This window comes from Harmonia axyridis, chromosome 6 (assembly GCF_914767665.1).
Source record: "Harmonia axyridis chromosome 6, icHarAxyr1.1, whole genome shotgun sequence".
In the NCBI taxonomy this organism is placed as follows: Eukaryota; Metazoa; Arthropoda; class Insecta; order Coleoptera; family Coccinellidae; genus Harmonia; species Harmonia axyridis.
In genome coordinates, this window is record NC_059506.1 from 4,520,413 (window position 1) to 4,542,768 (window position 22,356).

At 34.1% G+C, this 22,356-nt stretch overlaps 2 protein-coding genes across 2 annotated transcripts in view; both read left to right on the forward strand.

The window, feature by feature from the left end:
- Positions 1–216: 216 nt before the first annotated feature.
- LOC123683216 (B9 domain-containing protein 1) lies at positions 217–3,630 on the forward strand. Its single transcript, XM_045622124.1, has 3 exons — positions 217–536; positions 668–877; positions 3,381–3,630. The coding sequence occupies exons 1-3, from the start codon at positions 299–301 to the stop codon at positions 3,476–3,478; spliced, it is 546 nt and encodes a 181-aa protein (XP_045478080.1). The 5' UTR covers positions 217–298; the 3' UTR covers positions 3,479–3,630.
- Positions 3,631–8,585: 4,955 nt separating this feature from the next.
- The window catches only part of LOC123683217, a 161,273-nt gene continuing 147,502 nt past the window's right edge, over positions 8,586–22,356 (forward strand). The window contains exon 1 of the mRNA XM_045622125.1: positions 8,586–8,950. Within this exon, the coding sequence (XP_045478081.1) occupies positions 8,902–8,950 (49 nt within the window). The 5' untranslated portion in view covers positions 8,586–8,901. The remainder of the gene's footprint in view (positions 8,951–22,356) is intronic.

Sequence of the window (22,356 nt, forward strand, 5' to 3'; positions counted from 1 at the left end):
AACATGAGTAAGGTGAATTTAAATGTGAAAATAGGAATAACCTTACTTTTATAACACAAAGTTTAATTATATCGAAGGCGAAGAAGACGAATTGAAATATCTTCATAAATGCTTCAGTACTATACGCGTATTAGAATCAAGAATGAATATTTTTACAATTGCTTCAATAATGTTGGCCAAACTACTCATTGTTTATGAAATTCTATGATTAATTTGAATTCAACATTGATCGATTATTTTATGTTTGTATTCTCAGTATCAACAAACATTGATCATATCTCTTATTTTCTACTTGAAAATGTCTGATGGAACTTTTCTAGTATCAATTTCGGGGCAATTAGAATATATAGAAGCGTTTGTAGAAGCTGGAAGCGATTGGTATTGCAAGTATGAATTTGTAACAGGCCCGGATTGGAAGTTAATTGGAGGTATAGAGGCTGGTCTATCTCAGATTTGTAGCGTGAATAGAAATGGGGAGAAAATAGTACTTAATTTACCTATAGAAGTTATGCTGAAATCCACAAATGTTTATGGTTGTAAGTTGTTCAGTTATTTTTTGATCTCTTATAACCAGTAGTAGAACTTTAATCATACATGAATTGATGTAAAATAAATAAGAGAACATAATATATTATATTTGCAATAATTGAAATTCCTCCTCTTTTAGGGCCACAACTAGTATTAAGTGTTTATAAAAATATGACATTGGAAGGATATGGTAGATGTCACATACCTTTGACACCTGGAACTCATGGCTTAGATATATTCTTGTCAAAGCCTCTAACATCAACTTTTCTGGGGTATATAGCTTCATTTTTTGGATATCAACCCGAATTATTACAACCAAAAATGCTTGCTACTACTGCTGGAAATCAATGTAAGTGATGAGGTTGGGAATTAAATTCTTTTTTTTTATATTGCGAAATGGGTTGCAGTATAGGGAAATCTTGCTTATAATCCTGCTAAGGTTTAGAGGCATAGAACAAAGACAAAACAAAAGTTTACTTACATATGGAAATCTGGAACATGCGCCTTCTCCATTTTGCAATATACAAGGTATTCAAATTTCGATGTTTAGCACTACAACTTTTCTTATATATTTTTGAAATCAGGTAGCAGGGAAGCAGATTTTGACTATCTCTTCTGATTTAAAAGTTTAAGTGCTAAAATATCGAAATTTGACCATTCTGTACATTCTTTAAAAATTAATAAGGATGGTTTGAAATGTTTTTCCGAGTGTTTATCATATGGAACTGAATAAGTCTCAATAAAATACACTGCGCAAAAAAATTAACGCACATTATGGAAATCTCAAATTTAGGGCCACTTGCACCATTTGCCTGAACATTGATTAAAAATTTAAACGTTGATTACTCTATGATTTCTCAAGAGAAATCAGAAATTAATCAATGTTTAAATTTTAATCAATGTTTAGGCAAATGGTGCAACTGGCCCTTATTCTACAACTGAAGGTGTTTTCAATGATAATTTTTTGTATCAGAATTATGCATGCATATGTTATCCACTTTCACCGTTTTTCTTCAATGCAGATGTTTTTTCCTAGCAGGAATAAGAAAGATGAGATTATCAGATTTTGAATGTATTGGCTCTATTCTGAAATCAGTTGTTCTCGATCAATTCTAGTGATGAATAGTTTTTCTTTCGTTTGATTTTCTACACTCGATCGCTATGCAACGCGAAACACGCAATTTGACCCAAGAGGAATGAGCCCAAGCGGTAGTTTTGCGAGAAGAAGGGTGGACATACACAAGAATTGCAGAAAGGTTTGGAGTTTCCCATACAAGTGTGTTCAGAATGTTGCAGCGATTCAGGGAGACAGGTATGAATGTCCGAAGACCAGGAAAGGGTAGACCACGGGTAACAACTGCCATTCAAGAACGTTACTTGAGAGTTTCTTCGTTGAGACAACGGTTTGCAACCGCTCGCCTCCTTCAAAATCAGCTTGAGCAAACTCATGGGGTGCAAATTAGTACCCAGACATTAAGAAATCGCCTCAGAGAATATAACTTAAGGCCTCGTGTCGCGGCAAGAGGCCCAGCTCTTACCCCAGCCCATCGAAGGGCGCGTTTGGATTTTGCGAGAGAGCATATCCATTGAGAAGAGGCTGATTGGGAAAGAGTTCTCTTCACAGATGAGTCTAGATTCTGCCTCTACCATTGTGATCGACGTTCCCTTGTATATAGACGTCCACATGAAAGATATTCTCAGTGCAATATCCTGAATACTACTGGTTTCGGGGGAGGATCGATTATGGTATGGGGTGGAATATCTTTGACTGCTCGCACAGACCTAGTGGTCGTTGATAATGGAGCTATGAATGCTGATAGGTATATAAGGAACATTCTTGAAGAGCATGTAGTGCCATTTGACCCATACATTCGTGAAAATTTCATTTTTATGGACAATAATGCCAGACCCCATCGTGCGCGCACGATCTCAATCCGATTGAGCAGGTTTGGGACAACCTCAATAGAAGGCCGAGAAGTTCAGAAAATCATTCAACTACTCTTAATGACTTAGGAATCCAACTCAGAGAAATCTGGGAAGGATTAGATCAGAACATTTTAAGATCACTCATTTTAAGTATGAACCGTCGTTGCCGAGCTGTAATTAATGCAAGGGGTGGAAATACCAGGTATTAAATCAATTATCAGCATTCCAGTATTTTGAAAATTGTTTATTTCTCTTCTTTCACATAATATTCTTCCATTTAATGTGTCTTGTTTCGTTCAAAACCTTCCCGAGAGAACATAAAAAATGAGTTATAAAGTCAATGTAGGAGTTAACTTACATTAAAATTGAGATTTTCAGAATGTGCGTTAATTTTTTTGCGCGGTGTATGAAGTTTCTTTGTGTTTTCTATCTTTTGAAATCGTAGCAACGTGCGATAGGTAAACGTAAGCGAGTATCGCATAAAATATTAAAGAAATAGGTAATCAACGAAAACTCTCCGTAGTGCATCATTGATTTTTACTCCAATAAGCCGCTATAAAGCGAGAAATATTGTTTTGATGACGTGAAGGGACTTCTTTTTGAGGTGATAGACCTTAATGCCCTTAATAAGGAAAGCTGATTAGAATACTCTGGTCAAAGCTGGTTTCCAAGTTACTTATTCAAATTAGACATAACGATAAAAGCTATAAATGTTATATCATAATAACTTCCGGGGAACATATTTGAATAGTTTTTTTCGCAACTTTGCAGCTGAAAGGTAATTTTTCATTGATTGCTAAGGGTTTGATCGGTCTAGAAGATAAAATGAAAGTACGTTTTATGCTTTCCTCATGAAGTAACATCTGAGCATAAACTTCCTAACGAATATTATCCATTCAATTAAAAAATGTATTTTTTATTTTCAGTACTTCGGATGACTTCAACAGGTCAAGTTAAAGCAACCATTAGTGTTGTTACTCAAGGTTTCAAGAATTTAGGTTATGATGTGGGACGTGTAAGATAAAACAGATGTATATTTGATTAGTGTGAACAATAATTCATAGATTTTCTAAGATAACTGTTTTCTTAGAATCAATTTCTTTACCATAAAATAAGGTTTTGACTGAAAAATTATATTGTGTAGTTGAAAGAATAAAAATTTATTTTGGTAATCTTTACGATTATAATTATTTCAATCGATTTCTCCTAAAAATCCCCTCTCAACTAGGGCCTATTTAAAAATAATCCTATTATACAGGGTGTCCCGGGAAGAATGCGACAAACGAATACCATAAATTAAGGTCATCATGGAGGACCCGTATCAAGATGTTTCAATCGCCTGAGTGCCTTCATTGGGGATATACAGGGTAATGTTCATCTTATGAGTGAAATTTTACAGTTCAATAACTCTTTAACTAATCGACCGAATAATTTCAAATTTTGAAGTTTTGTCACCCTTTTCTATCGCCTTCCTTCAATATTTCTGAATTCGAGTAAATCAGATCCGGACTAGGAAAATTTCAGACTTTTCCTATTTTCGTGAATATTGGATCACCCTGTACGTGAACATTATGATTTTTTTCCATTTTCGGAACCACAAAGAACCAATTCATTAAAAAAATTCTAAATCTCTGCTTGGCACGGTCATACAGGATGATCAATAAACATTCCCTCATGAGTGAAACTTTTTTAGTTCAATAACTCTTCAACAAATCCACCGAATAATTTCAATTTTTGAAGTTTTGTCGCCCTTTACTATCGCCTTCCTTCAATATTTCTGAAATCGAATAAATCAGATCCGGACTAACAAAATTTTAGATTTTTTTACATTCAATAGAGTTTATTGAATGTTTTTTCCTGAATAAACTCTCTTATTATTATTATTTTAACACTGTACTGTAAGGTTTTTTTGGTCTCCTGTAAAATTGTTCATTATGGACATAGCAGATTTACACTCTTAGCCGACGATATGGCAGCTTTACTATTATTTTACAAACATCTACCAACATAAAAATAAATTATCAGCTTAAAAATTACGATCATGATTACAACACAAGAAACAAAAATAAAACATACCTACGTATTGAAAAAGACTTAAAAAGCGACTGGCCAAAAATGTTACACTTATCAAACCCCCAAACTATATAACACACTACCAGATCATATTAAATATGAAAATACATTGAAAAACTTAAGAAATCAACTGAAAAGTTTTATTTTTGAAAACTGTAGAGAAATGATTCACAGAATAATAGAATGAATGAGAATATAATGCATGCACTGTCCTGGTTGGTAATGTTCCCACCTGTTTTATTTTCATGATGAGCTTTTTGATGGCGATCGACGTAATTTTGAATCGGATTAAATTAATTGGTTGCCTCAATGGAATATTCTGGTCTCAAGAAATAGGGAAGCAGCGGAAGTTCAATATATATGAAACGCTTATTAAGAGCAACCTTCTATATGGAGCCGAAACGTGGAGGATAACAGAAAGAAATAGAAGAAAACTGGAGGCAGTGGAAATGGACGTTTTCAGGAGATCCTTGGGAATATCTCGTAGAGACCGAGTAAGAAATGAAGAAGTGAAGCTCCGAATGGGTGTGGAAGGATCTCTGACAACGGACATTGAAAGAAAACAGCTGATTTGGTACGGACACATCCAGAGAATGCCTAGCACGAGAATACCTAAAAGAACTATGGAGTGGATACCGGTAGGACGAAGGAAAAGAGGAAGACCGAGGAAGACCTGGAAGGAAGGAATAGTGAGAGCGATGAGTGAGAGAAACCTTACTGAAGATCAATGCAGTGATCGTCTGACGTGGAAATTAGGCATCGGACAACGTCGAAAGACGTTTTGAACCCGATTCGTATATATATATATATATATATATATATATATATATATTAAATTAATTCTGAAAGACATAAAGTATAATAGTTGATGATCATCATTACTAGGCACTTTTCGCTCCAGCGGAGGAAAAGTAGAACTTTTCGATGATCCTGTCAGTCAAAATATGACGTCGTTTTTGTACGTTAAAAAAAATAGTATATTGTGCAACAAGTGGGGAAAGTCCAACTTTTCGCGCGAGTGTGGAAGTTGCGCAAACACATGAGCGAGAAAAGGACTTTCTCCACATGTTGCACAATATACTTTTCCTACAACTTCACAAATTTCAATAATTCAAGTAATGGAATTGATTCAAATCAAAATGGCCTTCGTTGACAGTATGTGCTAATTTATAACGTTTCCATAGAAACAACTCAAAAGCCCAATTTCATTGGTCTACCAAGCGAGGTAATTTTGAAATTGAGTAAGCTATGAGGAATACGCTACTTTTCATAGCAGTTGTGTTGTAGGCAAAAGTCTTAAGACTTGTGCTCCATCACTTTTGATACTTATATATTTTAATTTTTCGAAAACCTTACTGTTTGTGTGTATAATAACTTTTTTTTCAATTCTATAAATGAAAAAAAAATAATAAGCTCAATCTGATGCCCCTTAAAATTTGCTGCCGTTGGCTACAGCCTACTCAACCTGTCACTGGATGTTACGCAATGTCGATTCCGATAAGTCGGAACTTCCGATTGAAATTTATTTCAATAAACTGATTTCCTAATCCTTGTCCTCTACCAATTAATCGAGGAATATCACATTGAAGGTCACCGAACTAAATATTGTGAATATTAATAAGTTATCCAAAGGCTAAAATTTTTTCAGCAGTTTCACTATTGTCGACCGAGAAGTTGTTTCAGGACGATCCAAAAGAGCTTTAGGTTTGCGAACTGTGATTGCAAAATTTTCACCTATATTGTAGTGAATTCTAGCGATGACGCAGTTTTCACTAGTCGAGATGACAGCTGTCCGGATAGAGGGCTATTAAAAAAGAAACCTCTTATTGGAAAAATATTTATTATGAAGGATATAAAACATTGTAAAAACAAACAATATATACCTAGGCATGGTAATTATTTTATTCACAACATTGTCAACATTACAACGCATATAATAAGTCGGAACTATTTACCTTATTTAATATTTGAGTTAAAAACCAAACAAAACAAGTAGAATAACAAATAAATAATAATTTTCTGAAGAACTTATTTGTAGCGCAGAGGCACATTCATAAAATAAACAGTAAGTGTTTTAGGTAAACGGTAAAGCTTCCTAAATATTCTTCTGCTTCTTTAAAAGTATCACTAGTATCACTAAGCTACAGACGTTCTATTTTGAACAGTTCCAATTCTTCTCTTATCGCCTAATATAATTCGTAATTGATATCCATAGCAAGTCTTAGAATTTGATCGAAATTTAATTGTAACAAATAACCTGAAAATCTAATTGAAATGGCCATGGCCACAATAATTGACGAATGACATGCTACCCCTGGGAATTACGATCATAGAGTTATGTTTCTACTGGTTCTAGGCAATAGAAACCATCTCTACTCGATTATTATCACATATTTCAATGATCGTAATCGACTTGAGTTATAGAATGCCAATTCTAGTCGATTCGGTATCGACAGGTGTGTTTCTATTCGATCCATGCCATCTCTTTTCGATTTGAAGTTACAGAATAGGGCTGATTGTCATAACTATGGAGGGTAGAGATAAGGAGAATAATCTTCCTGTTTTCAATGTGTCTGTTGAACTGACCTAAATTAGTGCCACCAGTATAGCTAAAGAAGGAATTTCTTAGAGTATATTCTATGTTCTATGTAGGTAAATTTCATATAAATCGTCCAAAAGTAATGATAGAGATAAAGCTAGAAGTAAACAAGGATGAAAGTGCGGTCTTGGGTTGCCAGATCGGGATGAAATAATTTTTCAGGAATTTTTCACTTTGGTCGGGAGAAACCAAAATAATGTAGTTAATATAATGAAAACAACAATATTTAACATAACTGTTATATTCCGCTGTTGATAGAAATCTCGAGATATCAACAGAAAATGGGTTTCTCATTACCTATATTATCAATAATCAACAGAATTTGATAGAATAATGAACATAGATAGAGGAAGTATACGCAATTTTTACATGTTCCCAACATGGTTAGATTACGTTATTGGATTGTGATATATTTTCAAATCCACGATTTTACTATACGTTATGAATATAATATATTGAATGAAATATATTTATTTAAGTGATTCCCGATTGAATATGCAAATTTGAATATTTGGAATCCAACATTTTTCCTAATTGTCGAATTTATAATAAACAGAATATTTATTATTTTCTGTATCTACCAGTTGAAATCCAAGGTTTGGCAATTTTTGCTCTCCTAGTGTCATCGGTTGTTTCAAGTCGTTTGGCGCGCTTGAAGTTTGTTTTCTGAATATCTGATATATTTAGGTATTAATTTCGATATATTTTGAGTTGATATGAAAGGTTGATTCATTATGGGACATAAGAAGTGCGTTTTTTGTGAAAAAACTCGCGAATTGAGTGAAATATCGTATCACTGATATCTTTTCATTTCCGAGTCCTTTATGTCAAACTTGAGAGTTCTTGTTGGGGTCAAAATTTGTTTACTGAAAATGAGATATGCTCCCTCTATCTATGTTCATTACTCGGAGAGTTTTCAAAGATTCGACCATTTTTTAGCCCTTTCCATTATTTAAACAAGACTAGAAATCCAAAGAATTGCAATTAGGTAGAGAATATTAATATCTATAACGTGGCAATGCCTAATATTTTAAAGTGAACCACGTCCAAAATGAAACCACTTAATGCAGACATCACAGAATACAAATATATATCCTCTAGCTACACTAGCACTTCCTTTTCCGCTGGGCACTTTGTCAACACTTAAGCCATATTATTTCCTTATCTCTATCCTCCATAATCATAACTCATGGAAGATTTTTGCGACATTACTCGAAAAATTTATAGGAATACTAGTTTGAACAAGGATTCACACCCTAAAAACTTTCCCTCATTCAAGTGAAATTTTAATGACAAAGTAATCATAAGATGAAAACTACAATTCTTCTAAAATTGCTAAAATTTCGAACATACAAAAAGCTTTATCACAAAATAACCCCACATAACCTACAAAGCTAGTTCAACCATTTCACGAAAGTTCGATCTTCACGATGCATAAATGAAACGTCGAAATCCCCAGAGATCTCTTCATCAATGTCGTCATATCACAATAAGTTTCGAAAGAAAGAAAAATTTCCAAACTTTCTGGCGCATGCGTCGATTTTCGGGAAACGTTGGGAAAGTTGACACTTTCCCTGCTCAGTTTTCCACTTGCATCAGCGCGCGGAGGGCTTTTCCGACCCGCTTTCCAGCCCGAAAACACGTGGTCTGTACGATAGGTCGTGTCGGTGAAAATGACTGTTGAGATAATTCATCGCGATAATAAAGGTTTTCCCATAGTGTCTTATATTTCATTCTGTAACAATGACTCTTGAAGTGGAGTGAGATGTGAGATAATGTGTGGTGGAAAACAATCTATGAGCATTTCCTTATTTTTCTTTATGGGTGAGCGAAATTTTTTAAGTAGATAAAACATTTGTGAAAAAGTGAGGTGAAAATTATGTAGGTTTATTAACTTACTTGCAATGCGTGCATAAAAGTAAGGAACAATTCTTTACTTTAACGCCCCCTCGTATTTTTCACTTTTTTGTTATTTTTCATTGAAAATGTGCATTTTACAACGATTCTTGATAGTTTTCGATGATGGCAAACAAGTATTTTTGCTGATTTGTTGAACGGGATAGGGAGTGAACAGGGGTGCTGGGTGGGTAAGAATTTTTGAAGAAACGTTATAAAAATGGTGCACGTTTACTCTTAAAAATATCTAACATGTAGAGTTTGATGACTTTATTCTCAAAAACAATTCATTCTATACGAGCAAATTGGTCTTTTTCCCAAACAAATAAATTAAGCAAAATAAAAAAAAAAATTAATACCTTATGTCAAAGGATGCTCTGGCATAAAAATCATTTTACGGCATCTAAAAAGATTTCAAAGTCCGCAGATACTCTTGACCAGTATTTTTCGCAAAAAGCGTGACACGACAACAGCCCATGAGCTATAAGGAATTGCCGCTCCACAACTTTATTCGAAATCATCTGGTTAAACTCAATATTCGTGAAAGAACTCTCTTTGCAGACGTTTTAGCCACAACTCTTTACTACTGGCTGGAGATCAACCATTGTAACCTGCAAATGATTTGAAAAAAACTTCAAGCGAACTTTTCCGAAAGAACAATATTTCAAGTTAGAAAAGTTCGTGAGTTACTTACATTTTAAATAATAGCGGCATCTAAAAAGATTTCAGATACTCTTGACCGGCATTTTTCGCAAAAAGCGTGACACGACAACAGCCCATGAGCTGTTCATATGTTCCATATCGAATTTTTTTCAGCAAAACGGGCGGATAGGTCAATTTTTTTAGTTTTAACCACCTTAGGGCATAAAATGTTACTTATGACCTCATTCATTTTCAAAGCCTAACGTTTTTTTAAAATAAATATCCCAATTTTTTTGCATTAGACGCGGTGCGGTGCAACTTACTTCTAATAAAATTTGTATTATTGCTCACAAGTTTTTTTTAGAAAATAACCCATTCGACATACAGGGTGTTTCAAATCAAGTTGTCATCATTGCTAACTCCGTTATTGATGCTACGATGTCGATTATAAATGGGCAAACTAGTAGCATTTTTAGTGGCCTTCTCGATGCCGAAAACAACAGAAAAATTGACAGTGGCGTTGTCAAAATATTTCATAAAATGATATTTTTTTCAATGGAACACCCTATATTTTTTCATGCATTTCGATTCGTAATAACATTCTCAACAACAAAGCTCATTTGACTTTTTTCGTAAAGGTTAAAATAAGACAGTTGTATTAATAGGAAACATTTATAACAAACGGATTTGATAAAGCGCTATAAAATATCGAGTGAATGGTCAAAAACACCGCCTTCTTGTCGAACACATATTTGAGCCCTTCTATTGACACTATTGATTCACAAAATGAATGCGGCTAGCGGAATGGCTTTAAGATGGAAATTATCGTTTTGTCTATTAATATCAAATAGCTTAGTGGTGTCGATTGAGTGGTGCTACATAATGATCACGGGTTTCACGAGTTCACATCCGAGCGCACTTTTTTCTTTTAACTGTCTTATTCTGCTATTATTCACAAAATATTGTCATTCGTGTAAGTACAAAAAATGGTTGTTTGGACAATCATGAGGTTTATTCGCCAAAACAAATAAATTTTTTGTACTAGTGAAAGGAATAAATATTTCAAAATAAGTCACTTATTTTCCACTTTAGGAAGAAAAGTGATATGAGCTTTGTTGTTGAGAATGTTATTACGAATCGAAATGCATGAAAAATATCATTTTATGAAATATTTTGACAACGCGTCTGTCTTTTTTTTTCAGCATCGAGAAGATCACTAAAAATGCTACTAGTTTGCCCATTTAACCGACATCGTAGCATCAATAATAACGGAGTTAGCAATGGTGCCGACTTAATTTGGAACACTTTGTATAAGCAGGGCCCGTCGCTAGCCAAATTGCCGCCCTAGGCAAATACCCAATTTGCCACCCTAACAGTCAACTCTGCAGAATGCAAAAAAAATTATTTTGGGTTATCGGGGTCTTCTACCGAAATATGAAAAAGTTGAAGGCGACAGTTTGTAAAATTTTAATTGTAATAACATAGAAAAAATATAAACGAAACCAACAAGTTCAAACTTGTACAAAAAATGAAAATCATTTTAGGATTGGTAAGGAACAATAATAGAAATACATAATATGAATGACTAGAACAAAAAATATCTTTCCGGAAGAAATATTCAACGAATTATTCAAAAATTAACTTTTCGATCATTTGAATAAATCATCGAAAAGTTAATTAATTAAATGTCAAAATTGGCATTTAAGGATTAGTAAAAACGAAAAATATACATGACGAGTATAAATAAATAAATGTAAAGATAGAAATACATAATATAAATGACTAGAAGAAAAATATAAGTACAATATACATATAATGAGATAAGTTGATTAGTGATACAAATCTAGAAAAAAAAAGTATTCAACACTTTCTTCTTGGAATTCGGATTTCTGAAAAAAATTGAAAATGCCGTCCTCCAATATTTGCCGCCCCGGCAAAATGCCAATTAGCCAGCCTCCAGAGCGGGCCCTGATTCAGTATTTAATTAAGAAAAAGTTCTTCAAGGGGCAATTGAAAGTTCCGGGCGAGGGAAGTATGAGAACGTTTTAGAAAAATATTATCTTGAAATTTTTGTTTTCTCTTTCGGCACCTTACATTTTGAACATGTGAATTTTTGTTCATGAAGTAGAATATCGTAACTGAATCTAAGCGCCCCAATTTTTCTCCAGGGGGCGCCTGGACAGTTTTGGGGCGCACTACTACCACCCCGGAAACGTACCTGAAAGAAACACGGATCATAATTCTTTGGGAACATTATACCTATTTTGAAATAAATGAATATGATTTTTTCTATTAAGTCTATCTCATCATCCGACGCTTCGAACGTAGGTACTTCCCAGTGCCGAAAAATGATAATAATAAGGAAATGATGAAAATAAAAAATTATAGAACTTACCTTCAGTAATCTACTTTGAAATCCTTAAATCCAAAGGCAAATCGAAAAATTCAGAATATAACACTCACTTTGCACATACAGTACGATCAAAAAAATATTGTTATATAATGGAACGTGGTATAAAATAAAATAAACTTCTCAGATATGTATTTCTTAGGAAGGATGAGATGGAAATGATGAAATGGAAATATTTCTCGTATATTTTGCATTCATCTGGGAATAGGCATTCTGGTTGAAGAATTCTAGAGAAAAATATTCTCCACCGACTACCCTAATAAAGCAATAAAATTGAGCAGTGTACAAAGAGAAGGCCGACACGCCTGATTAGAACATGTGTTTTTTAGCATCAATATCTCGTAAATAGTAAACAGCTGTGAGAGGGTTTACACGACATCTGGATATTTATGAGTTGTTGTGTACCTTTGATAGTTTAAAATGTTGATTAAATTGTCTGTATATTTTTGTGTTGTTTCTAACCGATTTAAATCTCATTTCTTACTTTGAATTTCTACACATATGATTTTTGTTGATCAAGATTGAAATGCCGCCCCAGAATTTTGCCGCCCTAGGCGGTCGCCTCCCCTGCCTACCCCCTAGCGACGGCCCTGTGTATAAGTACATACTTTGTAACTGGAACAAAACTTTGCACTTATTATCGTTTTGATATCTGAGTCACATTTGGCGGATAAAACAAAAACAATTACTCTTAAATTTTAATTCTTAAAAACAACGTTTGAGTAATTGCAGCAAGAGTGTAAAGAAAGCATAACCAAGTTTTAAGCGAATTTTCATTGGCGTAAAAAAAATTGCACGTTTAACTAAACGGGAACGAAATTGTAATAATGGTTGAAGTTATTGTTTCACATGATTTCGTTTGGGTAATATCGGAAAATTAATATTGATAAATTTGTATAAAAAATATTCGAAATATCAACAGAGAACGAATAAAAATTTATGAAACACTAGGGAAATATGAGCAGAAAATGGATGAATTACAACAACTGAATAAAACAAGAAATTTTTTGTAACTCCATTCGGTATCCACGAAGACGCGAATCGTAATTGAGCATGAAAAGGCTTGACAGATCAACAGGTCTGCAAGGTCTTTCTAGTAGCTTTTTTTCTATTTTCAATCTGTAGCATGCTACATTGCAAATTTAATTAAAAAAAAATATGTGTAAGCTCTTTGTTACAACTCAAAATGGAAGGGACAAAAACCCAGGTCGATCAAACATCTCTTATATAGTATTTCACAATCTGAAAAAATATCTGGTACCAGATATTTTTTTGGCCCCACGTTGGGCGCCAAACACCTCTTATATTTACATAAGTATTTCACAGTCTGAATCAGATTCAGATTGTGAAATACTTATGTCGATCAAACATCTCCTATATTTTTATAAATATTTCACAATCTGAATCTTAAAAATATCTGGTACCAGATACTTTTCTAGAGTAATCGTGTACTCTAGAAATGTTATAAAGGATTTTAATTATCAGGGTAGGTTTGGGACCTGCATATCTTGGCATCTAATGAGCGGAATTCAGCCAAATCATAATAATTCGAATAGGCAAATGTGAAGTTGCAATCATTTTCGTATATCCCTACACAGTTTATTGACTCGATGATAAGAGAAACATAAAAAAACAGCAAAATAAGAGAAATAGTATTAATTTCATTTCCCAGCAAGAGGGATTGCATTTGAATAAAAAACAAACACTGATTCAAGTCTAGATTGTATTTAAATTTACGACATATTTCTCGGAACGTGCATTTCGCGATTTACACGAAGAATAATTTATACTTGACGTGACTGAAAATTACGTGTGTACTCCCAGTTGACATTTTCCATTTTCTCGCTTTTAGGACCCACGCAAAAAGCTCCGTACATGCAGTTGACATGTGTCATTCAAGAGTTGAGTAAAAAGCAGCATCAAATCTTCAATGTTGCAGTTATTGTTCCATACAAAACCTAGTTTTATTTCTTCTTTGCCCAGTAAGCATGCGATGTAAATTCAACTGCACTTGATGAATGTAAATGGAATATGTCAAAATTTGGTAGTTAATTAAATCTCATTAAATTGAATTATATAGGTATGATATGAAAGTATAATATCCGGAAAGATGAATATTATTACATCTACTTTAAGAATTTGTTCTCACTAAAGGATTGAAATGGCATTGAAATTAATTTACACAATGACTTTTATACTGAGTTAGATACATAGAAAACCTGGTGTGTCTACTTTTACCTCTTTTACCTGTAAAACTTTCAAACAAAACAGGAGATTTTTCAGATTTATACCTACTTGATTTCGAGGGATCGCGTCTGTTTCAGATGGCGCATACATCGTTTATATTTGACATTTCTCTCGATTCTAGGCTCTCGTGACTAAGATGCATAGAAAACCTGGTGTGTCTACTTATACCTGTAAAACTTTCAGATAAAACGGGAGATTTTTCAGATTTATACCTACTTGATTTCAAGGTATCGCGGTCTGTTTCAGATGGCGCATACATCGTTTGCATATGACATTTCTCTCAATTCTCGACTCTCGTGAATCAAGGACGTAGATCTTTTTTTTCTTGGGGGGGATAATCGAAAAAAAAATTTCTGACGACAACTTTTACTCATATCTGTAATGTTAGAAAAAGAAGTTTGATAACGAAGTTTGAACCAAATTATTCGAAATAATTGTTTTTATAACCAATTCGGTTTGTTCTTACCTTATACTGGGTGTTCTCAAATTAGAGTTACGAAGGAAAATGAGAAATTACTTGGATAATTTTGAGAGAAAAAACTTCATGAATATCAGCCCACAAAAGCTTTGCTTTCAATATACAGGTTGTTGCTAGTGTGTCGTACTTTTTGTGATGCTTATATCAGTTTATCAAATATTTATTAATCTTCGCTACAGATTGGGTAAATAAATACCAAAACTTATAATTAAGGCATTCATTAGAGCTTACTAGCTGGATCTTTATAATAATTTGGATTTTCCTGAGGATTACTAGAGATTTTTTCTCGAAATCGATAGCAGATACGACAAAACTATAACCAACCAAAAAGTGTAGTACTGGACCAGAGTTTTTTTCTACATTTTTCTAAACTAACAGCCATTCACCAAAATATAGTTTTGGAGGAAGCAAGCAGGCATCCTTCCAGAAAAAATATCACCCTGTAGATTTGCATTCAAAATGAGCATATCACATGGTGAAAACTTTAAACTGGCCAATTCAAATTGAATATCTTGTGGAGGGAAGGTTATGCGAGAATAAACTTAAACTTTAACACAAGTATCTCAAAACAAAATGTTTGGGGACTCATGTTATAGGACTTTTTTTCTTAAAATGCTCCGGAAATCTGTCATTTTCATTTGTATCTCCAATTTAGGAACACCGTGTAATTAACCCCAGTATCCCCCCATTTCTACGCTCTTGTCGTGAACTTTGAGTATAGAACAATAATATTTTATATTCTATGTTCTGTCATTATATTCCATTCATTTGATTAAAAATTCGATATGAACTGAATTGTAATTTATTGTGAATGTTTGCAGTGTCTAAAATCTGCATTTCCTTTTTAAACGGCACCTGGCAGATAGCGGGAATTCGAAAAATTTTGAAGAGCGCCACCTTACAGAACTCTGGTGAAGCAGGACACCAAAGCAACAGGTGGGTCTCTCAAAAAGTCTGAAACAAAATCGAATCAGTAAACACACCAGGGATTCTATGCATCTTACTCGTGACCTTTGAGTATAGAACAATAATATTTTATATTCTATGCTCGTAACAATATTCTAAACCCTGTAATTTTATTAATTCATGTCATTAAAAATTCGATAGGAACTCTGAATTTATTGTAAAAGTTTGTAAAGTCTAAAATCAGTATTTCATTTTTAAACGGCGCCAGGCAGCTATCGGAAATTCGAACAATTCTGAAGAGCGCCACCTCACAGAACTCTGGTGAACACCAAAGCAACATGTGGATATCTCAAAGAGTCTGAAACAAAATCGAATTAGTACGTACACCAGGGATTATATGCATCTCAATACTGAGTTAACCATGTCGTGGTTCGAATTCCACATCCCTCTATCAATGACGTATGTCAATCAGAACTGTCACCCGAAGCTTCATATGTTTAGTTGAAGGTTAGCGATTTAACAATATGTAAGGTTATAGTCCGGTCAGTCAAAACCCACCCAGAGTTGTAGATCTACAGAAGAAGCAGAAGATGATATATTTACTGCTGAACGTATAAAAAATTAATAGAAAAATAATTATTCTGGCAGATTATGGTTGACATAATTGTTCATCTAAGCGTTCAATTGGCAAACAGTGAAAAAATTCGAAGATACTGTATCTGTTACTGATGTCTCAAGGCTCATACATCATCTAAATGAACGCTCGACCGAAAATATTGCTGTTGTGAGTGAAAAAGTTCCTCGATGCGCCCAACATTTGGGCCACTCTTACGCCACGCTATTCCCCAGAAATGTTAACAAGAACGATTTCAATATAGATATAATTTCTGATAACAGGCAAACACGTAAGAATCTGTTTTATAATAAGCACTTTTTCTTCATATTTGAAATTGTTGTGATATTCCCTTGAATCTGTCTCAATTCGATAAGGATTGATTCATTTGATTTATATCCCTCTGCCATACGTGACGATTTTAACGTGGTCTCATTTTAAGGTTGATTACTACTATTTCTCACTAACTGAATTATTTTAGTAAATCCAAAATATGCAATTCCGAATGATCTTTAAGATATTTTATTTCTCTACTCGAAGAACGGATTTCACCTTTGGCCTTTTAAACTTTTTTTATTCACCTTGTGTTTTTACAAACAAATTCAGAATGCAGCTCTTGTAGAATCTAATGTTACTATGTCGAAAAATCAAAATTTCATCGCTTAATCGTAATAGACCGTTGCGACAATGGTGGAACACACTGTATAATTGACCAAATATAACAACACCAAAGAACAATGCTTTTAATAGTACAGTACAACTTCGATAGTTCGGACAGTCGCTAGTCCGGACACTCCAGTATTCCGGACACTGCTGGGATTCGGGCATTTTGAAATTTTTACCTCTGAAATCCGGGCGCGAAAATATTCATTATGCAAAACAATAGCATTTTCCTGCAAATACATGTAAAAAACGGTAACATGCCGGTTGGAAACAGCGCGGCGGCAGCATCTTTTATTCTGCACTTTGTTTTTGAGCGTGCCGGTCGCAATGGCTCCAGTCAACTGATCACATAAGACACTTCACTCACAGAAAAGTCTAGCTATCAGGTGGACTGAGAAGAATAATCTTACCCTTGAAGATTTATAGCTTTTGAAAAGGCTTAAAGACAAGGCAATTGATTTAGATGCATCCAAAAAGGTCCATACTAAAATTGATATGTATTTTTCAAAAAAATAGGAGATATTTCATTTTGCATACATACATAATATATATGTATACAATATTATAAATACCTACATGTACATATTTACATAACGTGTTACATGTACTTAGGAGTTTCGTTTAGTTTTGTTTTATTTTATGAGAAAATAATATTTTTTTGTGACTTGATTAATAAACCCTATTTTTATAATTTATAAGTTGCTTTATTTCTTAAATTAAAATCACTCCAGTAATCCGGACGCCTCAATAATCCGGACAGGTACCGGAACGATATCTGCCCGGACTACTGAAGTTATACTGTAGCTTATATAGGGTGTTTTTTTTCGAGGTATATAACTTTAACTTGGCATTACTGTTCGAGATGACAATCGATTCAACAGCTGTCAAGTGATTTATTCTCAGTTTAGTTTGGCAATTCATCATGAATAGACCCACGCCTGAATAACGCTTGCAAATAGTGCAATTTTATTTCGAAAATAATGGTTTTGTGCGGAATACGTATCGCGCACTACGTTCATTTTATTTTGTTAAGCGATGAAGCGCACTTCTGGTTGAATGACTACGTCAACAAACAAAACTGCCGCATTTGAAGTGAAGCAAATCCTCAAGTGTATGTCGAAACACCGTTACATCCAGAAAAACTGACTGTTTGGTGCGCTTTATGGGCTGGTGGAATCATTGGTCCGTACTTCTTCAAAAACGATGATGGCCAGAACGTTACAGTCAATGGTGATCGGTATAGAGCCATGATTACTAACTTTTTCATTCCTGAATTGAACAACCATGATGTCCAGGAGCTGTGGTTCCAACAAGACGGCGCAACATATCACACAGCTCGTGCCACAATCGATTTATTGAAGGACACGTTTGGTGACCGCCTAATTTCACGTTTGGATCTGTGAATTGGCCTCCAAGATTTTGTGATTTAACACCGCTAGACTACTTTCTGTGGGGCTATGTAAAGTCATTGGTCTATGCGGATAAGCCACAAACCCTTGACCATTTGGAAGACAACATTCGCCGTGTTATTGCCGATATACGGCCACAAATGTTGGAAAAAGTCATCGAAAATTGGACGTCCAGATTGGACTACATCCGAGCCAGCCGTGGCAGTCATATGCCAGAAATCATATTTAAAATATAATGCCACAAGATTATCTTGCGGATGAATAAAATTCATGTCAATCGAATAATCCATCGTTGTTTTATCGCAATTTAAAGTTCTATAGCTCTAAAAAAAATACCCTATATTAATGACTGTTGACATCTTGATTACTCAGAATAGTTATGATTATCCAGTATAACGTTTTGTATTGTTCAACAATTGAGCACAAATAAGAGTTTTCAGGGACCATTAGCATCAAAACTAGCCCATAGAAAAAATTGAGCATATTGAAAATTTTGTTTGGATAGACTTGGACTATAACATATCAAAATTTCATCCAATTTGACAGGAGGCCACTTTCTCTAATAAAATGTGCGGTATCCTTTGATGGTATATTTGGTCCCCCTACTATTGCTATCAATTCATCAATGTTGCCGATGTGCTGATTATAAATTAAATTTTGTTTTCACTTTATTCGTTCAAAATTGGTTTGATTTAGTAACTTGAATAATATAACAGTACACTGAACCATGCAAATTCCACAGTTTTTGGAAATCGAACATAATTAAAAGCAATTGTTGATGTTGATTTTATGGTAAAATGCCATTTAATACCTAAAGTGAACAGCCTATATGCACAAAATTCTATTTACCTAGTGGGTGAATAAATCAGGAAGTGTATTGAATTAGTGCAATGCAATCTGCAATAATTATATTATTATTTCGATATTGACAATATTATCGTTTATGAAGTTCCCAAATAGAATTTATATTTACTTTCCCTATTTAAATTTTATGATTTCACAGTAGCCACTACAACTCATATCATGCTCACGACCGGAGTTGAAAAATTAAACTTCAACATTATAAATTAACATCAATAAAGTCGAAATTTTCGACGTTCATGGAAAATAGTTATATTTGTTTTAATAGGCATCAAAGTAGTAGATTGACGAATGTTTTATTCATATTGAGAATAATTAATTTGATACCTAAGAAGGGAAGTCGTTACTTTATTACCTTGGCAGGAAAAGTAATTGTACTTTGATGATTGATATGTGTCTGCAAAATTAATATATGCCGTAAATCGGAGAAAAATGATATTTTTTAAGAAAAATAAAATCGATAAACTCCATGCGGCCATTGATTTTCAAAATGGTTAGTGCGTTATGATACGTTTGGGCTCTCAATTAGGATCATATTTGCCAAATATGAAGAAAATATACCGGGTGGTTCGTTTGATATGGCCTCAGAAAGAAACGGGCAAAATTCATAAAACACCCGGTATCTCAGCTTCGAAGACAGTAAGACCCAATAAATGGGGTATCTCCAGAACCGCTTGGTGCCACCTATGCATCTGTGAAGTATTTCCGTTTCCCAATGAAACACCCTGTATAACTCGTATAGTGTGAGAATTAAAACCAAATGAACGTTGCATTTTTGCAGAATGATTTGAAACTGGCCGAAGATGAGCATTTTCACCGAAGAATTGTGTTTAGTTATGAAGCCCATTTCTGGTTAAATGGATTCGTCAATAAACAAAATTGCCGTATCTAGGCAAATACAATCCGGAAGCCATTAACGAATCACCATTACATCCATTAAAAGGGATTCCGCATATCAATCAAATATTAGGTACCCATTCATTTTCCTTCTGGTGCTTTTGTGATCACCAAACTCTGTACGGTGTACAAAGATGTACAGCGTGAGCTAATTTCGATGTTTTAGCACTACAACTTTTGAACCAGAGCAGATAGACAAAATCTGACCCCCTTCTCGGTCCCTTTTTCTGAGAAACTAACAAGGGTAGTATTCATTTGACCACCTTCTTTTGTTTTCGAGTTATAAGCGAAAATTGGAAAAATGGCGATATCGAAAAACATTTATATCTCCGATAGTACTGATGATAGAGCTCTGAAATTAAAACACCATACAGGCACTTTTTTTAAGTAGAATTCAGTGGCGTGCTCGTCTTTTCAAAAGGGTTTTTAATTACGAAGATATGACCCAAAGTTATGTTTTTTCAAATGGAAACATTAGATTTCTGTGCCATTTTTTGAAAGCTTAATTTTTCCTGATTTCAAAAATATATGACATCGTATAAATAATGGAAAATGGTCAAATACCACTTTTCGTCTAAGAGTCACAATATTTCTATGGTTTCAACTGTTGATGAACACAGAAAAATTGAGCTTTCTATAACAAGAGCAGTGTCCTTTCGTCAATCTGATTATTTCTATGCTTTTCACTAATTTCTACAAAATTCGAATCTAGATATGTTTCATAAATTTTTTATCTAAAAATGGATTTGGAAAAAACGAAAAGATTCACAGGATCGAATGTTTCAATCGAAAGAGTTGTAATGAGATGGATGCATCAGAGATTATTTTCATAGGTCTCCAGAATGTATGATCACAAGTACCAATCCATTTCAAATAGCATATGAAACACTGCATATATGATTGAACAATTTAAATGAATGACACGTCTCTTGTTATAGGAAACTCAATTTTTCTGTTGAAAACATAGAAATATTGAGACTCTTAGATGAAAAAAGGTATTTGACCATTTACAATATTTATATTGGTACAAACCATACGATGTCCTATATTTTTGAAATCAGGAAAAATTAAGCTTTCAAAAAATGACACAGAAATCTTATGTTCCCATTTGAAAAAAAAATAACTTTGGGTCATAGCTTCGTAATTAAAAACCCTTTTGAAAAGACGAGCATGCCACTTAATTCTACGTAAAAAAGTGCCTGTATAATGTTTTAATTTCAGAGCTCTATCATCAGTATTAGCGGAGATATAAATTTTTTTCGATATCGCCATTTTTCCATTTTCGCTAATAATTCAAAAACAAAAGAAGGTGGTCAAAAATGAATACTACCCGTATTAGTTTCTCAGAAAGAGAGACCGAGAAGGGGTATCAGATTTTGTCTATCTGCTCTGATTCAAAAGTTGTAGTGCTAAAACATCGAAATTTGCCCACCCTGTACATTCACTTCTAAGTTTTCTTGAATAATTTGAGAAATATTTAGGAAAGGCATTCGTAAAGTGTGAAAAAACTGCAATTTTCGAAATATTCTTTCCGATAAATTCAAGATATCTTGAACTAAGAAATTTCTTTTATGAAGAAATGTATGACGGAGCCAAGCAGAGATTTAGAATTTTTATTATGAATTAATTCTTTGTGGTTACGAAAACGAAAAAATATCATGATATCAATATACAGGGTATTTAAATAATCACGAAAATAGGAAATGTCAGAAATTTTCCTAGTCCGGATCTGATTTACTCGATTTCAGAAATATTGAAGGAAGGCGATAGTAAAGGCTAAAAAAATTTCAAAATTTGAAACTATTCGGTCGATTAGTTGAAGAGTTATTGAACTGTGAAATTTCACTCATGAGATGAACATCTTACATCACCCTGGTATATCCCAAACGAAGGCTCTCAGGCGATTGAAACCTCTTGATACGAGTCCTCCATGATGACCTTCATTCATGGTATCCGTTTGTCGCATTCTTCCTGGGACACCCTGTATATTCAAAGTTCTCAAGCTCTTGAAAAACACCCATTACAACTGAACACTTACATCAAAATGAACTCCATAGAAGAAACAGTTGAATCAATAATTAAAACCAGGGCCCCCGCAACCGCGCGTGCAACGCGTGCACCGCACGCGGGCGCCACTCTGAAAGGGCGCCAAAACCTCTTATAGACCGCATAAAGAACCGATGGACCAAAGGTTTTCGAAAAAGATTC

What these genes read in the sequence shown, in the direction of transcription:
- LOC123683216 (XM_045622124.1), top strand. Translation starts at nt 299, where the DNA reads ATGTCTGATGGAACTTTTCTAGTATCAATTTCGGGGCAATTAGAATAT. An exon ending in ATCCACAAATGTTTATGGTT is followed by an intron (nt 537 to 667) that starts GTAAGTTGTTCA and finishes CTCCTCTTTTAG; the next exon opens with GGCCACAACTAGTATTAAGT. An exon ending in TACTACTGCTGGAAATCAAT is followed by an intron (nt 878 to 3,380) that starts GTAAGTGATGAG and finishes TTTTATTTTCAG; the next exon opens with TACTTCGGATGACTTCAACA.